General features: G+C 34.8%; 1 protein-coding gene across 1 annotated transcript; it reads left to right on the plus strand.

Moving 5' to 3' along the window:
- The first annotated feature begins 61 nt into the window (after nucleotides 1-61).
- Nucleotides 62-21,114, plus strand: Crk (Crk proto-oncogene, adaptor protein). The gene is made up of 7 exons (XM_076130919.1): nucleotides 62-539; nucleotides 7,448-7,570; nucleotides 8,380-8,632; nucleotides 11,259-11,387; nucleotides 11,917-12,039; nucleotides 12,549-12,644; nucleotides 13,234-21,114. The coding sequence occupies exons 1-7, from the start codon at nucleotides 490-492 to the stop codon at nucleotides 13,342-13,344; spliced, it is 885 nt and encodes a 294-aa protein (XP_075987034.1). The 5' UTR covers nucleotides 62-489; the 3' UTR covers nucleotides 13,345-21,114.
- Nucleotides 21,115-21,941: the final 827 nt, after the last annotated feature.

The following is a 21,941-nucleotide window of genomic DNA, read 5'->3' on the forward strand; positions in this document are numbered from 1 at the left end:
CTTAATAATAGACAACTGTTTTTCCAGAAGATTATGCGTCAAAAAATAAAAAGCATGCAAATTTGTCTATGCGTCATCATCAGCTCAGCGAAACTTCGCGTGTGTGTGATCAAGGAAGATTATTTATAAATCAGTTTTAATTATAGATTTCTTTTTCATAAACATCCCAAACTTAGTTAGGACGGTACGCTTGTGGACTGCGACGCTCCGTCGGCGCGCCACGAATGCGGAAACATGTGTTTTGATGTGAACATCCAATGCTGATACATGACAACAAATTATAATTTATCAGAGTTTTGGTCAGTAGAAATTGTGTTTGTGAGTGATAAAAGGGTGTCGTGAGAGCGTTCTGTAGTGGTGAATATAGCGGGGGATCTGTGCGAGGCTGGTGATAAGTGATAAAGTGCATTCATTTCCGGTGTGTTGTGCAGTTATGTGGGCGCTCCGGTGAACTGTTTTCGAGTGTTATCGTTATATCCCGGCTCAGGCATGGCGAACACGGGAATCGTGGTCTCTTTTGACCCTAATGACATGACCAGGTTAGTAGCAAATCGTGGTTTTGGCTCATAACCACAACGAGTTGTCATCTATCGAAAATATTCTTGTTTTAGTGTGAAACCCATTAGTATAGGTGTATTGAGTGATTTTAACGCCTACCAGTGTTCATTACAAGTTCAAAGTACGCTTAAACTCGATATCAGCAGTTGTACTGAAAGTTACAAGAGTATGTAATATAAATTATTATCAAACAAGTCATAATGTAGGTACCATAATAATAAAACAATAGGCCATAGTAACAAATTGATATGTCATGCATTGTATTGTAGATGAAGGTTTTTATTATGTTGCATTTATAAATAGTAACAATTGGAATGCTGGTGTTATCTGGCCAGTAATATCTAGAAAACTAACAATGTGTAAACTTATTTATAAAACTGTAACTTTAAGTTGACTATATGTAGCTTTCATGGTAAAAAACTGAGTTAGTAATAACACTAGCCTATACCCTATTGATTCACTTGCATTTCTAGCAGTCTCTATACTTCTGTAGTGATAGCCTATAGTCTTCATAGACCTCTTCATTGAAAAACTGCAAAGTTCCCAACCCACAAGTCACACTATGTCAGTTAACTAGACTCAGGCTTTACCCCCCTCATTCCGAGAGCCCTGAGTAAGTGCTTTAGGCCTCAATCAGATTTGTGCCCTAACAATGACAGTAACTTAAAGCTGGCAATATGTACCTAACTAGTTTTTTTCGGGCGGCTTGAACAACTTTAACACTAGGTTGACCACTAACCATACGACAAACAAACAACTAGTTTTTATGGTAAAAACTAAATTAGTAATAACTCTAGCTGTGTCCCAATGATTCACTTGCATTGTGGTTACTATACTTCTGTAGGTTCCACTATGATGATTGGAAGCCTACAGCTTTACTAGATTTCCTCATTGAACATAATACATAGTCCCCAACTCACATGGCACACTATGTCAGATTGCTGGACCCAGGCATATAACGCAAGGCTTGACTGTCTGACGACTGGCAGATATGTGCCCTGAAGTTTGTTAGTAATGAGTTTAATTTACTTCCATAGTATTTTTTATTTTACATACTAAAGGATATATGAACTGTTGCTATGTGCCCTGTATCATCCCATTTATGAGCCAAAATTGGTCAGTATTCTTAATTCATATGCATAAAACCCAGAGAAGAAATATGTAGTTAATATTGACTGTGTTGTTGTTATATATTTTATATTTGGACTTGTTTTGATGTAGGTATGATACTTAAGGAGTTGGTACCTATGTATATCTTTCTTTTTTTTTTTTTTTTTTTTTTCTTTTTAAAAAGACAACTCCCGCACTAAGAATTGCTCTTGTGTCGCGGGGACTTTTACAAACATACAAACAACGGACACAAAGCACAACCAGACCCGAAACAATTATTTGTGGATCGCACAAATAATTGTCCCGTGTGGGAATCGAACCCACGACCTCCCGTTGCAGTGGTTTCGGCGTGGCGACCTAAACCACTGCGCCACGGAGGCAGTCAAATCTATTGGAAAAATATCCCTGATATGCCTAATCATGAAATGTGGTTAAAAATATGGATAAAATTATGCATTATGTTTCATATCATATAGCTTATAAGATACCTATATCAAATTTAGAAATAAGTGTAAGCAAATAGGTACAAATAGGTATTTTCAATACATTACATTAACTACAACTTTTCTATATAGTGGTCTGTAATGAAAACATCAAATTATTATACTAGCTCCTATATCCTAGGGGCAGTCTTAATTATGAATGGAAGTATACCCACCTAATACTACCTAATATCCTGTATGACAAGACATATGGTTTTGAATGAGGCAAGGGAAGTCCATAGGGATCGTGCTAAGTGGTGGTCTTTGATCTCCGCCTGCCTCTATGGGAATAGTGTGATTGTATGATTGTGCTGCTTAATATAATATATGGCTGAAAACTGTTTGTTTGATGTCCAATATTTTGGAATTATCAATCAAATTTGAAAAGTTAATGCACTGATATGAAGGTTTACTATCTGTTGAGAGCTTATGGCTAATTTTTATTTTGATAATGCAAGTTAAGGCAAGTTTTTTTTGTTACCAGGTATTTATTGTATAGATTAGCTACAAATATTTACTGCCTCTGTAGTCCGTTCAGTTGTATTTATAGCTGATAATCATTCATCAGTCTTAGATTTGATTCCTGGGTGGAATGAAGTTCTTGGTCTTTCTTAATTTATATTTAAATATTTCTCTTTATTAGCCCAAAGTTTGGTCACATACCAGGAAATAGCAATAGGCTATATAGGCTATATATTTTATAAATCTAACATTGGGTGAAACAGGCATGATATTATGTACTTATGTAGGTATGAGAAGTGGGATTTGGTAACCAAAAGATATTTCAAAAGTGCTTATTTTCCTATACACACTATGACGAGACTCAATCACTGTCATATCCATGTCAAATCCTTCAAGTAAAAAAAGGACAGCAAGTAACAACAGTTACATACATTTACTAAAGCATACCATTTTACATGATTACTAGGAAGTGTATTACACATTTAACTACCAAGAAACCAGTTAACTGGTTTTACAGCAGCTGTAAATAGGTTTAACCTGAAACTCTTTACGACTGTCCCAGTTTTGTAACTGAAGTAAATTTTCTAATATTATGTGATAAATATGGGTTACATAGTTAAATAAATTATGCAGTCACAGTATAGGTAATATTAAACTGAAGGGATTGTTTTGATAAGTGATAATGTTATCAGATGAATTGCATTTTTATTATGTACTATTCTTTGAATAATTTATAAAAATACAACTCCTGCACTAAGAATTGCTCTTGTGCCACAGAGACTTTTACAAACATACAAACAACTGACACAATGTACAAGCACCCAAAACAACTATTTGTGGATTGCACAAATAGTATAATTGTTCCGTTGGGACTCGAACCCACGACCTCCAGCGCAATTATTGCGGCGTAGCGACCTAAACCACTGCGCCACGGGGGCAGTCTAAAACAACCAAGCTCAAAAGCTTGTAGCTTCAGCAATGCAATACGATTCAAACCCACTATCTCTCGTGAACCGTCACTGTACACTTTACTACACAATTGATATAAATGACTAATTCATTATATAAATGTATGCAAATATATAAATTTACAATAATACGATGCATTTGTTGGAACAGCTGTCGTTGTGAATCATTCACGGTTCGCTGTGCCCTAGAACTAATACAGGACAATGTTAGACGTAGATACATATGTGTATTCTAGCTTTTACACGCGACTTCGTCCGCCACCTGAATTTTCCCATTGGAATGCGTCATTTTCCCGGGGTAAAAAGTAGCCTATGTCCTTTCTTTGGTATCAAAATATCTCTGATACCAAATTTCATGCAAATTGGTTCAGTAGTTTAGGCGTGATTAAGTACAGAGAGACAGACAGAGTTACTTTCGCATTTATAATATTAGTATGGATGATGTAATACTGTTTGGATTTTAGATTTTTGGTTGCAATCACACTAGTTACCTCCCGCCTTGGTAGATAGATCTTGCATTTACCTATCAAAAAGTAAATAGTTTGTCGATTTACGAAAACACGAAGGTACGAAATCCCGAAAGAAATTTAGTAAATAGGTACCAAATTAACATAAATCGATTAATAAATTAAAAACTATGTCCAGTAAATTGATTTCCATAGTCAAGTACAACAACCATATTCCTAGTGCAATCTTAGTACACTTGTACTAACACACTCATACGCAAAGCAATTGTCCTTAAAACAACCGTTAATCAGTTCCTCTCTACAAAACTAGGGACTTTTAAATAGAGGGCCTAATTCTCATTCAACACCCAGCCACTATCATATTTTCTACAAAATATCACACACAAAAGATGTATAACATGTCTTTCCATGGTCAATCCAAAGCCATGTCTCCCGGCATTTCTAATTACATCCACAAAAAACGAAAATACACATAATTTTTCCCATTTTACATCGAGTTTTCTCAATAACTAGCTGACCCGACCACTTCGCTTGCGTCACATAAGAGTGAATGGGTCAGAATTTTCCCCGTTTTTGTAACATTTTTCGTTGCTACTCCGCTCCTAATGGCCGTAGCGTGATGTTATATAGCCTATAGCTTTCCTCGATAAATTGACTATCTAACACTGAAAGAATTTTTCAAATCGGACCAGTCGATCCTGAGATTAGCGCGTTCAAACAAACAAATAAACTCTTCAGCTTTATAATATTAGTCTCATTGATAATAAGAATTATTCAATTCACGAGTAAATATAGAGTTAATTAAAGAAGTGCACTCTTATTGGGACACCCAAAAATTTGTAACAAAACTTGCAAAACAAATGTTAAAAAAATAATCCATTATTATTGCATACAGGTGCAACTGCATCTATCGTCTTACTACTCAAGTTATTTATACTTATAAGCTACCGTAAAGCCGTGAAGCCACCACAAAACCGCTAACCATAGGAACCTTGATATTTTCACAAGTAACAACGTATACAAAAACATACTGTCTTGTAATTAGAGGCTAATATTTATGGCCTTGAACGTTAGTTCTGTATGTTCCTAGTGTCTTCCCAGGCGTGGGAAGAGTGCGTTTTCATTGATATTATTATATTTGATGACTTGATTCTGTAAACTCGCGTTGTTAAACTCCAAAACGTTACGACTTAAAATCTTTTTGTTAGTATTTGAATACTCCTTGATAAATATTGGTTAGTTTATCAAGAGAAATTGCAGCAGATTTTTCATACTTTTATCTATTAGTAACGACCTATCTAAATGTTAAAGATGACATCCGTGATTTTGTTGTTCAGGTGATCGAATCTTCTTTTACGCCTTGCGATCCATACTAAACAGTTTTGACAAGGAAAAGGATCCTCCGGCTTCCCTGCATGCAATCGCAAACTGTCGAAAATCAGGCCTTGGCATGCTGCAGCGCCTTAGAGAACTCGAGGACTCGAGGAGTCGTAAACATTTGAAGGCATAGTTTCCGACAGGGATGCCGAAGGATTCTTGAATTTGTCGTTGCGAAAATGGACGCCGGGTCTACCTATTTAAAGTTTCTCTCTGTATTTCTTTAAAGTTTCTCTCAGAATTCTTATTCATAGCGTTAAAAAATATGTTAGGTATACCACTGTCACTAACACATCACGGTTCTTGGAACAGACGTAAGGAAACGTGGAAGAAACTAGGTCTGCAAACATCAACAAAGTCCATTGACCCCAATCACTCATGCCTAACGATGACCTATTAAGAAAAACACTGACTCAGTGTAATATTCTTTCCAATTAATCATTATTACAAATGTACTAATAGTAATCATTGGGAAATTGAAGGAAAATGCCCTTTTATATATATTGGTAATTCCTCTCGTAAACCACAGGTTTTATACTTAAAAAGGGCTTTTTCGTGTGTGTTTAACATTATATTTATGTTACTTTAGGCCTTGGTTATGACGTAGACAGTTCAGAAACTATCAGACAGACGTCTAGAAAGCTTTCTATGCAATGTTCGCGGTTATCCGAAGTATACAAAATTGAAAATATCAAACATCAGTTACCTTTATCATCTTATGCAGCTAACGGTGGTCTATTTGATGCAGACACTTTATTTTGGAAATACACAGAATTATTAAAAAATCTAAATTAATTGTATATACCAAGGTTTGCAAATAAGTTTTTAGACTATAGAAATCATCATTGCCGTTACATTTATGGCTCCCAGAAGATCGGGAAAAACGCAATTACCAACTAGACGGGTCCTTCATAATTGCATACTGCTAGGCTTATAAGACGCCTTTTCAACTCAGCTGTAGACAAAATATACTTGATCATGTGTGTTAACTATTTGGGCACCAGTATTTATACACCATAGACCTGTAGGGAGCAGAGTAACCTTAGGCTTAGATGTTTATCAAAATAGAGCTTTATAGTAATTGAAATAAGGTCTATTTTCACTTAAAAATTATTGCCTTGGTTTAATTTCCGACATATTACAGACACTTTCCCAGGATAAATATGTATAACAGGATATCGAATCGTTCTCGTTTCCTGAAGTCTAAATATCGTTGACAGTTTATAAATAAATAGTAACCGCAGATTAAATATGTATTGTAAGAGAAATATGTAAATATAAAACCACATTTATTTATTCTATTTCTAGATTCTAATACGCTGGCGGTTTCTTTTTGTTGATGTTGTTATGATAGACTAGGTTAATATTTAAACAAGTCATGATCATACATTTAAAAACTGTTTAAACCACCATTTAATAAGAAAAAAATAATAATAATGACCTCCCGATTTTGAGTAAAAAAACTCGATTTTCAGCCCAAACTTCAGGGAAATATGGGCTTTCCATCCTCCAACTATAAAAAAGTCCTATTGCTCGAGGTTTGTTATTTCAGGCAGAATAAAATTTTGCAAATCTGTACTACCTGAAGCCACTGTATGTCTCTGTGTCTTTCTAAATTAATGATAGCGTGAAAATTGTTAAGAGTCGGGATCAAACATAAAGTACTTTTTTTCAAAAATTCCCTTGTTTAGCTGCTTTCTTAGTAAAAGTCTCGTTATTAGATAAGAAGTTCAGAAATATATATTTTTTGTAGATGTAGTCTCGAACCATTTTCTAAGTAAGAGTCCCTCTTATTCATAAAAACATATGAAGCTATGAAAGGCTTACAAAGTGTTTTGTTTCTTTCACTCCTTAGCGATATGAAAAAGAGAAAACATATTATAGTAGTTTTTTTAACTAAAATAGGTTTATAGTGTGTTTATTATAATAAGAGGGTCAGTACTTAATAAAATGTCCAAACATATTTATTTACCGTAGACTATATAGGTATGTTTATATACTCATCGTATGTATGTTGTTCTAGCTGGTACTTCGGCGAGCTGTCTCGTGCGGAAGCCACGAGGTTGCTGCTCAACGAGGCGGAGAGCGGCGTGTTCCTCGTCAGAGACTCCAAGACTATCACGGGCGATTATGTGCTGTGTGTCAGGTAAATACTTAATAATATATGCGATTTTTTATATTTTATTATACAAATAGCTATTTAGATTTGTGATTTCCGGGACACAGCCATTTTCAGTATATACATTTGCTATATTTGCTGCTTCACTGCAGCAAATGTCGCTGAAATAATATCCAGGAAAATTAAGGTATTATTGGTGCATGGGACAAGGTGCAGAATTTCTCGGAAAACTCCTCGATTTCCAGAACATCTGAAATTCCTTATAATTATTTGAGTACTTAAAATATTTGTCATGGCCAGCGTTTACCGTCCGTGTCTTCGATTCTGCGGAGTTACGGCAAAAAAAAATGCATTTTGTGTAAATATCAATCATCCGGTCGATCAGTGTCTTAGGATTAGATCGTAGAAAGTCCAATCAGTAAACAGTACATGTAGATCGTGAACAATTTGGCTACCTATTCTATATTGTACTATGACATTCCTAAAGATATTTCCTTAAATGCTTCAGTAGCTGTGTAAATCATCTTATCTTCATACTTAGGCGCCCATAGCCAGTTGCGCTCACCGGTCGGTAAACGATTTGTGGGTTAAGCAACCACTGGCGCGGACATTCCATAGATGGGTGACCGCATAGTGGTATTTGAACTGGGCGTCTCCGTGCTTCGGAGGGCACGTAAAAAGTCGGCCCCGGTTGTTATTTACTATGATAACAGTCGTTAAAAGCCACGTCAAAGGCCTACGAGCGGCTTGAACAACTTTAACACTAGGTTGACCACTAACCATACGATAAAGATAAAGAAAGAAAGAGTTACTAACCCAACATGTTCATATTCCAGAGAAGACGACAGAGTATCCCACTACATAATAAACCGCGTGGTCTCAGCGGACGGCACAGTCAGATACCGTATTGGAGACCAGCTCTTCGCCGACATGCCCGCGCTGCTCTCGTTCTACAGACTTCACTACTTGGACACGACGCCGCTGGTGCGCCCCCTGCCTCAGGCCCTGGCCAAAGTGGCCGCCCCCCCTCCACAGCAGCCACACCAAGTGTTGGAGCTGGTCGTTGCTAAGTTTGACTTTGCTGGGAATGTGAGTATGAATCTTTTGCTATAGTAACATTTTAGCGATATTGAGAACCCAAGTCCATCGCCGTTTTTGTACATATCTGTATATTTGGATAAACTCAAAAACTGCTTAATAAAATTATAGGATTATTTATACGGTTTCCACAAATAGAGACTCAACAATTCAGTTTTTAATGTATATTTGGTTCAATAAGGTTTCTGTGCTTTCGGTAAAAAAGTCGGTACTGGTTACATATAATAAGTTTGAAAATCACATCAGAAGAGGTTTTTGTGTAAATAACACAAAACAAAGATTTTTTCCGAATTCGAATTTATTACTGATCAACAACACATTGAAAGCATAACCATTTGCCTAAAAGAAATGGCCTAAAAATCTTCAAAGTATGGCTAACTATAATATTTATACTTATAAGCGCAGATGATACATCCCCGTGGAAAGAAATAGGTCTCCAGTCTCCAGAGATAGTTTATAATTATATCTGTGCTGATCACCGTATGACTAACAGGCATTGCTATCATGTTTCGTGTACAAAAATAACTGCCATAAGTTATGGTATATAGAAATAGAACGCACTAATCCTACTAATATTATAAATGCGAAAGATTGTAAGTATTGATGTATGTATGTTTGTTACACTTTCACGAGAAAACTACTAGACGGATGTTAATGAAATTTGGTACAATTATAGCTTATAACCTGGATATATATACATATTTTTTAACTCGGGAAATCTTTTCACGGAGACGATGTCGCGGGCCGAATCTAGTGTTATAAATGCGAAAGTTTACGGCTAAGCTATTGAACTAATAAATTAATTTTGTTCATAAATTAATGTCTGTAAAGTGAATCTCTATACACTTCTCATACATAATATCAAGCCTGTTTTGTCCGAAGGTATAGGCAGAAGTGTATGAGATACACCCACGTTTCGACGAATAATTGGTCTAGATTATTGCAATTTAAAGGGAGAGTGGCAGTTACTACACGGCCATTTCCAATGTCCTATCGAAGATTGCAGATAGATTACTGTCTTAGATTATTACGTCGAATGATCTATCTTTAAAAGATTTCGATAGGAATGCTTGCTATCCGTGAATGGGTTATAGAAATGGAAGTAACAATAAAGTTATAGATAATGGTATAAATAATATCTAACTAATAATAACTAACCATAATGCGGTCAGTGGTGTATTTGATTGTGGACCATGATGTCTCGAGTTCGATTCCCAGGGCGGGCAAACTATTATTGGTATTTTCTATGATGAATAAGAGTAGGTATTTCTCAATAGTAGACTAGAGGTTGGTAACGTGCCTGGTAAATGCCAATTTCCAGGAATGGAATCAACGGGGTAAAATTGTACTATAGCCGGACGAAGTCGGGCTAGTCCGCTAGTTATATATAAAGTAAATATGTGTTTATATATGACGCAATTCTCTTGACATTTAGAAATGTTTTTATATTAAGATCACGTTTGTTTTATCTCGTTCGTATGTGGGTGTTAGGATCAATACACCCACATTACAGATGTTATAACAACTCCTAATTTATAAAAGGGCATGTCTTTTGACATTTACAGCGACCCACATTTTCTTGTGTAGATATTTTCTTTTTTGTGGAAAGTAACATTATTTCTAGGAATAGACTATCAGACGTAACTTCTCGTTACTTTAAATTGTGGGCCCCGCTGTCATTTTCAAAGATCTTTGACAGCCGTTAACAGTAGTCAGAAACTTGAGTTTGATAACCAGTCTTACCGAGGGTTATCGTGTAAAAACCCAGGTAACTGAGAGGTGAGACTGAAAGCCGATTCCAACATAGTTAGAAGAAAGGCTAGTCTGATATTTACTCAACTTCGTAAGAAAAGAGTAGCTGTTAAAGCCTAACAAATCAACCAGACTTCCTTTATTTAGATTACGCCTTTTTCCTAGGTTATATTATAATCTATTCTCGAATTAGGTTTTGTTCTTTCGCCGTATAAGCCTGACAGACAAACAGTTACTTCCGTTTTAGTCATATAAGTGTTATTTATACAACATTCTGCTGCTACTAGGATTTTACTAACAAAAAATCTACAAAAGTATTTGAACCTTGAACCTTGGTCCAAGGTTCAAATATCAGTGTCAATAAGAACTCGTAGTTTAATGTTTGTATAATAATTATTTATTGCAAATAAGGACGTCATATCAATAAAGATGCCCAATATTATACGTCTGCCGAAATTGGTACACTGGATTACTTATTGTTAATCTTAACTCAAAAGTTACTGTTGCCTAGTCAGACTAACGCGCAGTTTTTTATCTAAAGCGACAACCAAAGAATTCACGAATTATCTGGTAGTTTTATGAAGAAACGGATTTGTCTTTACTATATAAATGTCAAGTAAAACTCAATGGCTTTAGCGATTACTTGAGATATGTTTGAAGAAACTGGTCATAAATCCAGGTTTTGACAACTTGTCTGTTTGTTTGCGCGTATTTTTATTCCGGTCAATAACAAATAATACCATAACGTAAGATGATCGTCTAAAGCAGGGGCTCCCAACCTTTTCTTAGTCCGGGACCACTTTTATCCACCATATTTAGACTTCCGCGGACCACTGGTGAAAAGTAATGTTCTAAATGTTTTCAGGACGCGGACGACTTGCCGTTCCGTCGCGGCGAGCGGTTGATGGTGATCAACCGTGACGAGGAGCAGTGGTGGACGGCCAGGAACAGTCAGGGACGCACTGGATCTATACCTGTGCCATATGTACAGAGGGTAAGTACACTGTAGTAACACTATCTATCTAAATAAATATAATTCAAACGTGACTGACCGACATAATGGTCTATCAACGCACAGCGATAACCACTCGACGGATCGAGCTGAAATTCGGCAGGCAGGTAGATGTTATGACGTAAGCATCCGCTAAGAAAGGATTTTGATTAATTCTACCTCCAAGGGGATAAAATAGGGGATGAAAGTTTGTATGAAAATTCTGTCCAAAGTCACGTCAGTAGCCAGTTACGCTCACCGGTCGGTAAACGATCTTTGGGTTAAGCAAACCTTGCTGTGGTCATCCCATAGATGGGTGACCGCATAGGTATTTGAACAGGGCGTCTCCGTACTTCGGAGGGCACATTAAAAGTCGGTCCCGGTTGTTGTCAATTAAGATAACGTCAAAGGCCTTCGGGCGACTTGAACAACTTTGACACTAGGTTGACCACTAACCAATAACCATACGATGAGAAGAGAAGAGAAGAATGTAGTAAAATGTTTTACATAACTTGTACCCTCTATGTTTCAGATCCTAGACCCGGCCGGAGTGCCGTACTGTCCGTCGGAGGCGCTGAACCAGCTGTCGGACCCCCCCAGCCCTCCCACCGCAAGACCCCCGCCGCAGCAGAGAAACAATATGACAAATATGCAGGTAACAACACATCACACTTTGTTTTATAATACCATAGCAGCTTTTACCCGTCAATTCGTAAAAGTTTCTAATCAAGGTTAATAAACAAGTACGAGTCGGACTTGTGCACGAAGGGTTCCGTACCAAAAAATATTCGTTGTATTTTTTTTAAATTTTTAGTAGTTGTTTTTGTAGACAACGGGAATATATTATTTGTGAGCTTTCTAGTTCCTACGCTTTAAGAGATACAGCCTAGTGACAGACAGACTGACAGCGGAGGCTTGGGAATATGGTTCTGTTTACTGTTTGGGTGCGGAACCCTAAAAAGGACCCATGTTCTAAATTTCATCAAAATCTACAAAGTAGTTTTTATATAAAAACTTGCAAGCCTAACGAACAAACTTTTTCGTAAATTATACAATAATACAAGCCAGTTTTACGGTTACTAAATGTCAGATAGCCTATCTGCTGGATAAAGTAAACATGTGAAAAGCGACATATAACTAATTATGTGCGTTGTTTGTGTGTAGCGCACTCTGCCCGCGCGGGCCGTGGTGAAGCAGCCGCGAGTGCCCAACGCTTACGACAAGACCGCGCTGAAACTGGAGGCGGGAGACATCATACTGGTAAATAACACTTTCACAATTAAAACTAACTTATAATGCAGATAAAACTATCCTATGCCCTTTTTCATGGTATATTCTATAACCTTACCCATTCTTTATTAAAATAGCGTCAACTATTTTTTGTCTATTGGCCAGTTTCTTCAACGAAAGTAACAGCCAATAGGGGTAAAATAAAAATGATGAACAAATTTGTTTCGTGTTCTCAATATAAGTATCTTCCCTCTATTCCTAAATAAGGACCTTCAACTATCACAGTAATATGTTTTATGAAAAAACTTTTAGTTTAGCCTTTACATTATTAATATTTATCTGTAAGTGTGAATGTGAATTGAAGCAAATGAAGTTTGTAGGGGTCATAATAAAGTTGCGTTTTTTCTCTGCCTACCCCTATGGGAAGTAGTCGTGATTTTATATACATATTTAAATAAATAAAATAAATATCATTGGACAACTCACACACGGTCATTTGATTCCAAACTAAGCAGAGCTTGTACTATGGCAACCAAATAACTGATAAACATACTTATATAGATAAATTGACATCCAGTTTATTTGAAGTCAAATATTAAATTTGTTTTTAAATTTTCAGGTTACAAAAATAAATATAAACGGCCAATGGGAAGGCACGTTGAACGGCAAGACCGGCCATTTTCCATTCACCTGCGTCGAGTTCTTGGACGACAGTGTCACTACCAGTTAAAACTATTTAGTTACGACAGTACGTATACTCATGTGACACTTGTAAAGGAATATACACCTTACTGCTTTGATAATAAGGTATAATGTACTAGTTAAATTTGGTTACAACGGCTAATTTCATTGAAAGCAACTAAAACTTTGTTTATAGTATCCAAGTGTTAGACTGCCTCCGTGACGCAGTGGTTTAGGTCACCACGCCACTACCATTACGCCGAAAGGTCGTGAGTTCGATTCCCACACGCGAAAATTATTTGTGGATCGCACAAATAATTGGTTAGGGTCTGGTTGTTCTTTTTGTGCATTGTTTGTATGTTTGTTAAAGTCCCCGCGACACAAGAGAAATTCCTAGTGCGGGAATTGTCTTTATGAAAATAAATAAATAAAAAGTGTACACGATACACAGGTACACTCTCTATTCCTTTACTCTCATAGTACAGTGAGACGAAAACCGATAAGTTTGAAGTCAGCGCAGCACCGACGGCTTCACTTGCTCTCCGAGGTACGGAGGTCTATAACCTCAACTTCCTAACTCTTGGCATTTCACTAAGAATTTCTTGACAGAAAATCAGTCAGTCAGACAGTCTGACAACCAGTCTTACCGAAGGTTATCGTGTTATAACCTAGGTAACTGGGTTGTGGAGGTCCGATAGGCAGTCGCTCCATGTAAAATACTGGTATTCAGCTGCACCTGGTGAGACTGGAAGCCGACTCCAATGTAGTTTGAAGAAAGGCTAGGCTGATGATTTGTTGAAACAAAGTTCCGTTGAATAGTTTCACAGATTAAATTCGTTTCAATGAAATATATATACCTTATTTCAAAGTAACTAAGGTCTATTATTCCTTAAAGTATAGTGTTAGACATTTGTACTACGAACTGCGCCCACCGAAGGGACTGAGTGTGTGATTTATTGTTTTTGAATTACGTTCCAAAGTTCCATATTAAAATTGAATAAAAAAGAAAAAAAGTCGGTCCAGTTTATACAGAAAGTGTTATGTTGCATTAAGAGAATGCTTTCTCATTCTTTCTCAATAGTTATGAGTGAAAGGCATATATTTTTATGTACAAAATATGATACTTTACAACATGCATTGGTTAATTTTGGCAGATATTTTTGTGGTACAAATTTATTTGCCTGATAGGCTGTCTGGTGCCTGTTGTTAATTGTTATGGGTGTAGCAGGTTCGACTCTCAGTCGCAACAAACATTTTTGTGTTTCACAAATTCTGTGAGTTGGTTCGAAACGAATTGTACTTTACAAAGTCTGTATATTTTAATGGACATTTTTTTCTTTGAATATGGAATTTTTGAAAAATTATCAAAATATAAATCGCGATATAAAACTATCATTATAATATGGGCTTATGTTAACGGACATATAGTATGTTTTGTAAAGAATTTAATTTAAATATTATGGTACGAATGGACGCACAAACACTTGTATACATTACATAATTAAATATGTATAGACAAATTTATTTCTTTCTTGTAACTAAATTATCATAGATTATGGGATTGGATTTCTTTAGTTTTTTAAGGGAGATATCACGCCTGTTACAAACAATGGTGTAGGCAGAGGTGTATGAAATACAACCAGATTCCGTCATTAAAATGTAGTTAGGTTCTTTATAAATAAAAATGAATCAACGAAATGTACGTACGCACATAACTTTTAAACAGCTAAACTAAATTGGACAATTATCTTTTCAATATGTTTGTAACTATCGCGAAAAGGTTTCTATGGGATCGATGGGATCGAAATTCCCATGAAAATGGAGTTAACGGGATAAAATTGTACTATACCGAACAAAGTTTCTTAAGTATAATATAAAAAATAAATATCCCTTGCTCGCTCGCCCCCTATTACATGGGACTAAGATTGTTAATGGCGAAACGTGGGTGTGTTTTATACATATCTGCCTACACTTTCGGGTGTAAAAGGCGTTATATTATGTATGTATTAGAGACTCGGTTATACTTGACCAAAAATATATAAGAAATATCACGGAATATAACCCGGGACCTCGTAGTGTGCAGTCACTGTTTACACGGAATGCTAAAGGAATTTAAACCCAAAATCTATATAAATAAAGTCTTTTTTAAATTAATCGACACTGAGATTATTAGAAACTCATTTTTATGGTGTATTTATTTAATTACATGCATTTTTCTTGCATTTCTTAATGTATATCGGCTATATACTATGACAAAACTTTTTTATATAAAAAAAATCATTTCGACGCTTGTGTTTTTCTCAAAATGGACCATTTTTATGTACTAATAAAATAAATAGCTTGATTTTTTCACTAACTGTTGTAACAAATGATTATACAAAAGGTATCTTGCCTCTCTTTCTCCCATACGGCATTTAACGTAGGTGGGAAAGAGATGGAGCATACTTTTTGGATAAGGCGAATAAGTCATTAGCGGATGAAAGTAAATAAGTGAATTTTACTCTTAAATACTTACTGGTTGAATAATAAATATCGTGTAAGCTCTGATTAGTTGTACAGTGTTTTGTCTCTGTCACTCATATGCGGTTTCAATATTGACTGAAAGTGACAAAACACTGTACTATTCAGAGCTTAGATAATGTTTTTTTATGCCAAACAACTTAGTAGACAGCCTTGTGTTCAAGATTCGCGGCTCGCGGATGTATACAAAATTTGAAAATATATAACATCAGCTACTTTATTTTGGAAATACACTAAAGTATTAATTAGATACTAGATTAATCTTGCATGCCAAGGCTCTACACTAAGTTGTCAGTCTATAGTAATAGAGATGTGAAACTGTCACTAACCCTCTTATTCATAAAAATATATGAAGTTTTTAAAGGCTTATAAAGAGTTTTGTTTCTTTCACTCCTAAGCGAAATGAAAAAGAGAAAACATATTTTAGTAGTTTTTTAACTAAAATAGGTTTATAGTGTGTTTATGAATAAGAGGGTAAGTATTTAAGAGTGAAATTACTTGGAAAGGTTCAAGTAAGACACTTGTTAGAGTGTCAACTTGAAAGGGCTAAGATTTTAACGTTATAGGAATTGATAAATGTATTGAATTGTTGACAAAGTTATACTAATGACATGACTTGTAACGCATCGATTGTGTACTGCGTCTGTTTATAACATAAAGTTTATTATATTCCTAAAATTGGTTATTTCAAAAATTTCCAGGCTTTCAAAGATCACAAAACACACTTAAAAGAACGCCAAAGAAATAATTTGAACCTTTAGAGTGCGTGAAAAAGGTTTATTCTTTCTTTTACGTAAGAAAAAACCTTTGAAACAAACTGATGGAATTAGGCACACATTAGCATCTTATGACTCTGTCGTATTCAAAATTAAAATATATATTATCCTTTTCACACTTTGATTGTTAGAAACAGACGCAGTATATAAAATTGGTGTCTACTCATTTCTAGACAAAGCGTTTCTTTTAAGACTAACTATAAACTAAAAACTATTTATTTTTCATATACTCTTCAACTTGGTTACAAAAAAATACAACTTGGTTTATATATAGACACCGTCTGCATTTCTCATACACATTTGAACTTGGACTTTAGTTCCCAAGTTCCAAAACTCTAATATTTACGGCCGGATGCAAAAAGACCATTAAATTTTAAATAATTCTCATAACTATATCTGTTGCTACGATTCACGACAAAATGACAAAGACAGCATGATGCTTGATGGTTTCCTCAGGTGAAGGGACGTTTCTGCATTCGACCGTACATAGGTTTATAAATAAATCAAGTATATATCAGTTTCATTACTCCTGAATATGTATCGGTTAACTGATCGGGTAGAATTTGGTCAGTTTTTAAATTCAAATCGTCGTATAATATATTTAATCTACCACCGTCTCGGAAAAGCTGTTTTTCGTAAAAAGAAACGGCAAGAAACTCTTGCTTGTTTTCGATTGCCTATTGCAATAATAATTGCCACTTTATCTACCAGGGAGGCTATCTCGTATCTCGGTCGACAACTATTTGGAACCTACTATGCTGTACATTGTTTCCTCCCTTCGAATAAAGTGATTAACACGTTATGTTAAAGCAGTAATGTACTGAATAGTTAACCATCAATTTGACGTGTACTAGTCAACTGGGATACGTGGTAAGCTCGTGGATAGGCTATTCGACACTTATCTATGAGTTGTGAAACTGTAAACCAAGTTGTAACGATCGGTACAGAATTGCGTAGTTGTAAGTTAAATCGCACTGGACATGTACGGTACACATTAATGTTATTGTATTGTAAACAGTTACCTAGACGGTTTGTTGAACAAATATGTGGGAATTTACCAACTACAATATATAAAATGAAGGTTAAAACTACCCGAGATATATGAAGTGATGATAGATATTGAGATATTCTCGTCCTTGTTTTTTTGGTTTTAGCTCAAAACCCTGCACAAATAATTCAATTGGTGTCAAACCCTAAAGAGAATTGGCACCTGGTTTATGACTAGCGGCTAAAGCTAACAAACGGGCTCTGCTCGCATTTAAGATAAACATATTTTTTATTTTTTCGTTTTCTAATAAAATTGGCTATATATAAGCCATCTGCGTGCGCATTAGCGCCGACTTAATTAGGAGTTGAAATGGTCGCCATGGCCGAAATCGGTCGGATAGATCATCATCATCATCATCATTTTTTCAGATTTATGAATTAATAATACATGTATGGATACCACATATTTGTTTTACAAACGCATTTGTCATTATATCCATAAGGAATTGATATTTACATTGTATACATCGAACATTGTTTGACTGTTAGTTTAAAATATTTTTAATATTTGTAAACGCTAACTTAGCAGGGGATTGTGACAAGAAAACTACTAACTACATAATTAAACGACTAGCGCAAGATTGTTTATAAAATCAGTAATAATAAGTGATGTTACCTTACCATATTGTGGTCGAAGGCCCTATGACGTCTGACCATTTGTGTTACCCCAGAATCAAAGGTACCCCACCAATGGCTTTTTAAGGTATGCATGTATAAGAAACAGTTATAAAGGACATATATAATAATCAACGAAAAATGTCAAGAAATAGTGACGCTTTAATTCCCCAATGGGGAATAAAATTCACAATATTGTTTTGTAAAAAATCTGTTTAACATTTTGTTACTACATTAACGGCACGGCCTTTGGTTTGATGTCCACACGGAAAGGTCTTCGTAAGGAATACGTCTATAATAAAAAAAGAAAGAAATGTATTGGTGTTCTCTTGTCACATTCCTGCTAAGTTTGTATAAGTTGAAATGCTTGTACGTTAAATAACATTGTGGAATCATTGTGTCGACAATTATGTGTGTTTAGGTGCAATAATAAGTGGCCAGTTTCAATGAAATTGGCCATTGACATTATAGTAACATGTATTAAAATATACATTTATTTCTCAGTTAATGACTTTTTATTGTAAGATAATAAATAAATGATTTACAACGAAAAGTTTTTTTTCTGTTCAGAGTTAACTTGGTTTCAGTAGTTTCCAACTTTTATTCTTATTTTATGAACTTGGCTTTGTGAAAAATACATGACGATTGTTACTTATACACTATCAAATGTTCAAAAGAATATTTTTTACCACCATCAAAATAATTGTGAAATATTTTTTGAAATAAGGTTAAAACTATCTCGATTTAAACAGTGAATGCTAAAAACATATTATTTTGCAATAAATGACTAATTAAGTTCACTGAAATCACAATCAAAAGAAAAAAATATATACACACAAATATTAACTTTTTTCAGAAAATTGTATAGTGTAAAACTAGCATAGCACTGACTTGAATGAAACTGGAAACCTTATTAAAGCCAAAAATACGTCTTAAATTTACGAGAAAAGTTATATTTAATCATACTTTTTCCAACTATACCTTATTATTACACCTAAACACAAAAATCATGGAATACGCGTTGTGAAGTCATATTGAAACTAAATCATTAGTGTAGGGCTCGATCACGCAAAGATACATATTTTAGATTATAATGGAAAATACATATACACTCGAGTCACAGGAAAAAATAAAATATACTTTATTTTAATTTGTGTAAAGACTAAATTTCAACAACATCCTTATAAAAACTGTAATTAATTAATTTAACCCATTATTGTCCTACTGCTGGGCAAGGGTCTCTTTCCGAAATTAGTTTGTATAAGTAATGTAATTTTTTTATAGAAATTTATTTATATTTGCGATTTTGTTTTGTTTACAAACTATTAAAAGCAGTTTTTTTAATTTCTTTTATACTAACAATGAAAGTGTTATAAACGAAACAGAAAAGAAGACAGAACGAAATAATATTTTTCGTAATTATATTTTTCAATATCAAATTATATTTTTATTTTAAATTTAAAGCCTGTTTTAGAATGTATAGATAAAGATCTTATTTCGATGTATTTTTAACATAATTGTATCTCATTTATGCTACAGGCCAAAATTATAGTTATTTTGTTTTAAATCATGTTCTTCCATATTATTTTGATAAGTTGTGTATAGTGTATTGTGACGTCACAGTTGTGTAAATAAATGTCAGTTTCTTGTGGCTCGAGTTTTTTATGGTGAGGAGAATCACTTTGTTTCTGATAGCCTAAACTAAACGGTTAGTGTAATTATACAAAAATGATTAGGAATAATTATTTTAATGTCACCGAAAAAGCGATAAGGAATTATGCATTCGTTTGCTTAACGTTTCGACCAGCGAAACGCCATATCCAACAAATATGACATTTACTTTTTAGTCACTTTTAATCTAAAAATATAAATAAATAAAATATTATAAATAATAGATAGATTCGAAGCACAGAAAGCAAGAAACGATTTTTTGTACATTCGGATCGTGGATCCAGAATGTATTACACAGACATTTTTTATAATTAAACTTTAGTCTATCAGAAACTAGGTGTTGCCTCCAAAAATATCCCATAGTCAATATTTTTATAATATCTTGCTGGTGCAAAAAGTATTTAGTTTAGTATTACGGTAACACTGGACGAGTTTGTAGACATTGTGACCTATTTACCTATGTTTATTTATGTTTAGAAACTTGCCTGTAATTGCAAATATTTATTTTCATAGAAAATTGGGCGAAAGTTTTATAATAATAGTTCAAAAACTCAAATAAAAGCAGGAACAACTCGACGCATTTAAATTCGTATTGCAGGTTTTTGTGTTGTGAATTCGCATTGCGAAAAACTGCGATGAGATTTAGGACGCGAGAAGATGTTCGCTTATTTGAGTTTGTAAAGCATACAACACGGTGTATCATACTAAGAATAGATTTGCGATAAAATTCGTATTGTAAGACAAACAGAAAGTTTGTCGTATGCGAATCTAATTGCAAATCTTTGCAACTTGACGTCACATCATAATTTTATGTATAGTTTCTTAATTAAATCTCCAACTATACCTACTACCAATAATATAGTAAATACTTAGAGGCAGAAATAGCATAGTTATAGCAACTGCGATTTTTGTCCCTATTTACTAAAAAAAAAATAGTGTCCAAAAACTCGCCCAGTCGTTACAAAAGTATTGAATAACAAAGCGAACGCTCCTAAAGTTTTTAATAAATTCGGGGTTAGTACATACCAAATGTTAATGTCATTGTATAGAATCATTTATATTTTGAGATTATTGTGTCATATATAATAATGTACTCTCTTTTAAGTCATATAAAGAAAAATAAAACAAAAAATTTCGTCTAATTTTTTATTAAGTTACGTGTAACGGTTCGAAATAAATTTTAGGAAAGATTTGTGTGTTTTATTTGTTATTTTTATCAACCTGTATAATAAAATCTTACAAACACTATGTCTAAATTTTATCGTACCAATATTATAAATGCGAAATTTTGTGAGAATGTACGTATGTATGTATGGACTATGGATGTTTGTTACTCTTTCACGCAAATACTGCTGAACCGATTACGATTAAATTTGGTATATAGGTAGCTGAAGACCCAGAATAACACAGAGGCTTTTTATCCCGGAGTCGCTGAGGGATCGGGATTTAAACAGGAAGGGTTTCCACGCGGACGAAGTCGCGGGCGGCCTCTAGTTAGGTAATAAATAATTCGATTAAGTAAGTATTCGGCATGACACATGTCTCTACCTCTACTACCCGACTCCAATAAATTTCATCGAATTTGGCTCAGCAATTTGGATATGAAAGCGAAAACGATGTAGGTAACCGTCTGTCAATGCAGATAGTTACGCATTTCCATTACCTATTAACTGTGTATGAATTTCGGGCAAATTTAACCCGTTATCTACCTACTTACACTTAAACACGTGTTATTGTAATGAATAAATAATAATAAATACTTAAACGAAAGGCCATAGTTGAATTAATCTTATTCCCGAAACCAATGTCATTATCACGACCGCAAATAAACGGCCTCCATAAAGTTGACATTTGAAACCATCACGACTAGCCTGTGGCCACTAAAAGTAGGTGAAATGGAAATTGCGAATTAGTCCGTGACTGGCGGGGACAAGTGGATTACCCAGACTTATGTGAAAAGCGAACGATAGCCAGTGAGTGGGGGTAAGAGAAAATTGTCTGGTTGTAAGGCTTGGCA

Source organism: Anticarsia gemmatalis, chromosome 25, assembly GCF_050436995.1.
Source record: "Anticarsia gemmatalis isolate Benzon Research Colony breed Stoneville strain chromosome 25, ilAntGemm2 primary, whole genome shotgun sequence".
Lineage (NCBI taxonomy): Eukaryota > Metazoa > Arthropoda > Insecta > Lepidoptera > Erebidae > Anticarsia > Anticarsia gemmatalis.